General features: G+C 52.2%; 1 protein-coding gene across 5 annotated transcripts in view; it reads left to right on the forward strand.

The window, feature by feature from the left end:
* Positions 1–5,446, forward strand: part of grin1b (glutamate receptor, ionotropic, N-methyl D-aspartate 1b) — a 61,676-nt gene that overhangs the window by 43,492 nt on the left and 12,738 nt on the right. For all 5 annotated transcript variants that reach the window (XM_008402785.2, XM_017303398.1, XM_008402784.2 and 2 more), the window contains 7 exons: positions 432–550; positions 2,583–2,695; positions 2,768–2,916; positions 2,988–3,145; positions 4,099–4,260; positions 4,345–4,454; positions 4,529–4,674. In XM_008402785.2, the coding sequence (XP_008401007.1) occupies positions 432–550; positions 2,583–2,695; positions 2,768–2,916; positions 2,988–3,145; positions 4,099–4,260; positions 4,345–4,454; positions 4,529–4,674 (957 nt within the window). The remainder of the gene's footprint in view (positions 1–431; positions 551–2,582; positions 2,696–2,767; positions 2,917–2,987; positions 3,146–4,098; positions 4,261–4,344; positions 4,455–4,528; positions 4,675–5,446) is intronic.

The following is a 5,446-nucleotide window of genomic DNA, read 5'->3' on the forward strand; positions in this document are numbered from 1 at the left end:
AGAGACACACAGACACACAGAGACACACAGAGACACAGAGAGACAGAGAGACACACAGAGACACAGAGACACAGAGAGACACACAGAGACACAGAGAGACACAGAGAGACACAGAGACAGAGACACACAGAGACACAGACACAGAGACACAGAGAGACACACAGAGACACAGAGAGACACAGAGACACAGAGACACAGAGAGACACACAGAGACACAGAGAGACACACAGAGACACAGAGACACAGAGAGACACACAGTTCATCAGGAGGCTGAATTCTGTCCATCTGCTGCTGGTCTGGATCAGAACCAGGATGGATCCATGTATGAAATGTTTTCTTGCGCTGTGTTAATGTCTCTGTGTCTCTGTGTCTCTCTGTCTGTCTCTCTCCCTGTCTCTCTGTCTGTCTCCGTGTCTCTGTCTGTCTCTCAGGAAATCCCCCGCAGCACTCTGGACTCCTTCATGCAGCCGTTCCAGAGCACCCTGTGGCTGTTAGTCGGCCTGTCGGTCCATGTGGTGGCAGTGATGCTCTACCTACTGGACCGGTTCAGGTAATCGCCTCACCTGAGTCCGGCCGGGTCCAGAACCTGCAGGTAGTTCTGGGGCCTCATGCTCAAAGCGGCGCGGCCACATGAAAACTGGGCCCCATGTCTCACACACAAGTCGGCATGTTTAAAAATCAACTTTACGTCTAAGTTTGCGTAAATATCCACATTTAGTCTGTGGGTGAAAATGTGCAGCAGAAACAAAGTTTTTCTGAGGACAACATGAAACCACAAAGCATCAAAACTCATAAACACTGAAGTCTGACTGCATCCAGGTATTCAGACCCAGAAGCACCAAACCTGATTTAATATGTTTAAAACTGAAGCACATTTATCCTCAGACTATAAGCTACAATAACTAACTAAAGATGAAACTGATCTTTATTCTGTAACTTATTCACATGATTCTGCTATTAATAAACGTCCCGTTTCCCCCAGAGACCCTCTGACTCTCTGTCTGCCCTGCTGAAGGTTTGCTGCTGTTCTAACAGGATCTTTGTTTTATTTTCTTTAAAATCTGTTTTTATTTCTGAGGTGACATTATGAGCCCTCAAAGCAGCTTTTAAATAAAATATATAATGTTATAAATACTCATGCTGCTACAAACAAGGCCGTTGCCATGGTTACTGCTTCACATGGCGACAGACTTCCAGGTATTTATGCTAATTTACATTAATATGTATTAATGGAGGCGGAGCAGCAGCTGTTTCCCGTAGATTAGGGTTAATAAAGGCGCCGCCTGCGGCTGTTAGCATCACGTCTTTATGCGCCGAACAAAGAAACTTTTATAAAGTTTGACTGTGAAAACTGGGGTCCGCTGGTCCAGTCCGCTGGTCCGGTCCCTTGGTCCGGTCCCTTGGTCCGGTCCGGTCCGCTGGTCCGGTCCACTCGTCCGGTCCACTGGTCCGGTCCGGTCCGCTGGTCCGGTCCGGTCCGCTGGTCCGCTCCGCTTTGCTGCTGCTCAGCTTCTGAATCTACCCCAGAGTTTCTGGTCCGGTTACATCAGCAGAACCTCACCAGAACCCGTAAACCTCGCATCACCTTCTCTTTCCATCTGGAGTCGTAAAAACGCCAAATAGAACATAAAGTTTAAATAAAAAATTAACTTTCAAACTTATCCACATAAATGCTAATGATTTCTATCGGATCGGACCAGCGGACCGGACCGGACCGGACCAGCTGCCATGTTTCCACACAGTCATCATTAGTGCAGCCTGTACAACTGAATAAAAAGCAGAAGTTTGACAAAGTGTTGCCGAGCTCAGAGTCTCAGTTTCTATCGTTTCTTCTTGTGAGTTGGTTTAATTCTGCTGTTTGGCCTGAACCTGCTCAGTGCTGCCCTCTTTCTCCTCAAGTGTGTAAAAACAAAGCAGAAAGTCGTTGAATCTCGCTGCTGGATTTTTTAAAGTCGGTTTGAAAACACGCTGGCAGCAGACCGCTGTCCCACACCTGGCCCCGCCCCTCAGTGTACCTGGCCCCGCCCCTCAGTGTGCTTGGCCACGCCCACATCGTTGACTCATTCGTCTGGGGGCGGAGCCAAGCTTTCCGAGAGGTTTGCTGTTTTATGTTCAGGGTATCAAACTCCAGTCCTCCTCTGTCCTGCAGTTTCTAGATGAGCCACAGGTACAAAACCCTGGAATGAAACGGCTCCATCAGGTACAAAACCCTGGAATGAAACGGCTCCATCAGGTACAAAACCCTGGAACGAAACGGCTCCATCAGGTACAAAACCCTGGAATGAAACGGCTCCATCAGGTACAAAACCCTGGAATGAAACGGCTCCAGCGCCTCCTGCTGGTGTGGATCGGGCCTCCAGAGCCTTACTGACCTGATGATTCTGTCCAGCTGGGGCAGCAGAGGCTCATCTACAGGTTGCAGGGCAGCAGCGGCTCCAGGACTGGAGTTTGACACCAGTGGACTGGAATCTGCGCAGAACGCTCAGAGTGAAGTCTGAACATGTGACCTCAGCGCTGACTGTGATTGGCTGCGACCCGTCTGTGCGCATGTTTGACCCGGTTTACCTGCTGTGTGTCTGCAGCCCGTTTGGAAGGTTCAAGGTGAACAGCGAAGAAGAAGAAGAAGACGCCCTGACCCTGTCCTCCGCCATGTGGTTCTCCTGGGGAGTTCTGCTGAACTCTGGGATCGGAGAAGGTAGCGACGCTCGCGTTTCTGCTGGCCTGTGGCGCCTGCGGCGCTGACGGCGTGTCGCTGCTCCCCCTGCAGGCGCCCCACGGAGCTTCTCCGCCAGGATCCTGGGCATGGTGTGGGCGGGGTTTGCTATGATCATCGTGGCGTCGTACACCGCCAACCTGGCAGCCTTCCTGGTGCTGGACCGGCCTGAGGAGCGCATCACTGGCATCAACGACCCCAGGGTGAGCGGCCGCCCTCCGTTCGATGAAGATGATGGCGATGACGTCACGCGGTAACACTGATGTGCTTCCAGCTGCGAAACCCGTCGGATAAGTTCATCTACGCCACGGTGAAGCAGAGCTCGGTGGACATCTACTTCCGGCGGCAGGTGGAGCTGAGCACCATGTACCGCCACATGGAGAAGCACAACTACGAGAGCGCCGCCGAGGCCATCCAGGCGGTCCGAGACAAGTAGGCGGGGCCTGGCCGGCCACCTTCACACTGCGGCCTGGAGGGACGCCAGTCCCTCAGCTTTGCCTCAGTGCGACCTGCAGCTGTTTCCATGACAACACAGATCAGATGTTTTCTGTTCGTTCAGGTCGGATGAACGTCATTAATACTCAACAAACGATTCTGATACGGAGAAAAGCAACCATGGAAACCATGGCAACCACCAGCGCACGATAACGAGGATTAAGTTGTTAAACACCTCAAATAGGCTGGTACTGATCCAGTAATTATCGATTATTCTGATGATTAATCGAATAAAAAATGAGATAAATGCTGCCATAACAGCAGCGTCACTATTGGATATCAACATCGGCCCATTTCTCAGCTTCCTTAGGACTTTTCTGTAGTTTAGAAAATTAATCTGCAGCAATAAAATCTCACTTTCAAAGTTAACCTGGACAAACGTCCTAGAAAAATCTGAAATTAAACTTAATAAAGAAGAAGCAGGCTCACCATCCTGCTCCATTCATGCATTCATCTCCAGTCAGATTCATAGATGACCTCTGACCTTGCCCAGACGTTTTGACACCTGTGGACTAGAAACTTAAAAACGGGACGTCATGCTGCTAGCATTAGCACTTAGCAACACCTGAGAGGAAGTGAGAGTGCTGAGCCGGAAGACGGTGCGCTAATAACAAAACGTCGAGGCAGATCATTTACCCAGAGGAATTTTAATAATGGCGGCTTTGGGGTCATTTGACGAATCTTTACAACCCTAAACACAAGATGAGCTTTTCCATGAGCATTCACTTCACTGAGCATGCTCGGTCGTTGCTGCGCCCTCTGCTGCGCATGCGGGGAACTTCCTGCTTGTTTCTCCCAGGACTCGCATGCAGGTCGCAGGCGATGCAAAGCGGTTTAACTGTGAAGGTGAAGGCCTGCAGCGTCCTGATGCGCCGTGTCTCCTCCCGCAGCAAGCTCCACGCCTTCATCTGGGACAGCGCCGTGCTGGAGTTCGAGGCGTCGCAGAAATGCGACCTGGTGACGACGGGCGAGCTGTTCTTCCGCTCCGGCTTCGGCATCGGCATGAGGAAGGACAGTCCCTGGAAGCAGAACGTCTCTCTGGCTATTCTCAGGTACCGAACGCCACGCCGCAGCAGCTCCACAAGCCCCGCCCACTCACGCCCCGCCCACTCACGCTCCGCCCTCTTCCTCCACAGCTCGCATGAGAACGGCTTCATGGAGGATCTGGACAAGACGTGGGTTCGCTACCAGGAGTGTGACTCCAGGAGCAACGCACCCGCCACACTCACCTTCGAGAACATGGCAGGTAGGACGCAGGCCCCGCCCTCTCCGCCGCCGCCAGGCAGGTGGGCCGTAAGCTGCATCTCCCCGCCCCTCCAGGTGTGTTCATGCTGGTGGCCGGCGGCATCGTCGCTGGGATCTTCCTCATCTTCATCGAGATCGCCTACAAGCGGCACAAAGATGCGCGCAGGAAACAGATGCAGCTGGCCTTCGCCGCCGTCAACGTGTGGAGGAAGAACCTGCAGGTAGGCGGAGTTACCTGGTGGTGGCTGTGTTTCACGTCACGGTTTACTTCCAGGAAGCGAGTCTGTCACATGACCTGTGTGTTGTGTTGTTGTCATGGTAACACACCATGAGTAACTAAATCGGGTTGAATTGATGAACGGATGATCCTCCTCCTCCAAACGGCCTACTCAAAGCCCAGATTGACCCGTTTGTTCCAGAGTTGAAAATCATCAGGAAGTTGCTGGGCTTCAGGAAGTGACCTCACAGGTCCAGCAGGTCAGGATCCAACATGGCTGCCGCAGCAGAGACCAGCACTTCCTGGTGCTGGGCCCAGTACGGTCTGATTGGCCAGCTGCTGTGACATCACAAAGCCCCGCCCACGTCAAACTTTACTGAGCAGCTGACGCCGAACACATTTGGAGCTTTTATTCTGAAAATCCAACACATCACCTGGTTCTGGTTCTGGTTAGAACTGGACCACAGGTTCAGAGCGGGAGGGTTCCTCCCTGACGGGCCCCTCGGTCCGGTTCTGTTCACAGATGGTGGATCAGAACCAGAACCGGGTCGAGCTGCAAACCGCTTCTCTGTTTGTGTCTTTATCAACAAACCTCAACCAGCTAGCTGTTAGCATGGGGTTACCATGACGACACAGAGATCCATGACAGGCTGCAGGGTCAGAGGTCACCATCAGAGGTCGGGTCTTGTCGCTCATAGGGTTCACTGACCATCAGGGAAAGGTCAAAGGTTAAACTCATGATGATGATGATGTCAGACACCTTGTGACCATCACCC

This window comes from Poecilia reticulata, unplaced genomic scaffold (genome assembly GCF_000633615.1).
Source record: "Poecilia reticulata strain Guanapo unplaced genomic scaffold, Guppy_female_1.0+MT scaffold_257, whole genome shotgun sequence".
NCBI lineage: Eukaryota > Metazoa > Chordata > Actinopteri > Cyprinodontiformes > Poeciliidae > Poecilia > Poecilia reticulata.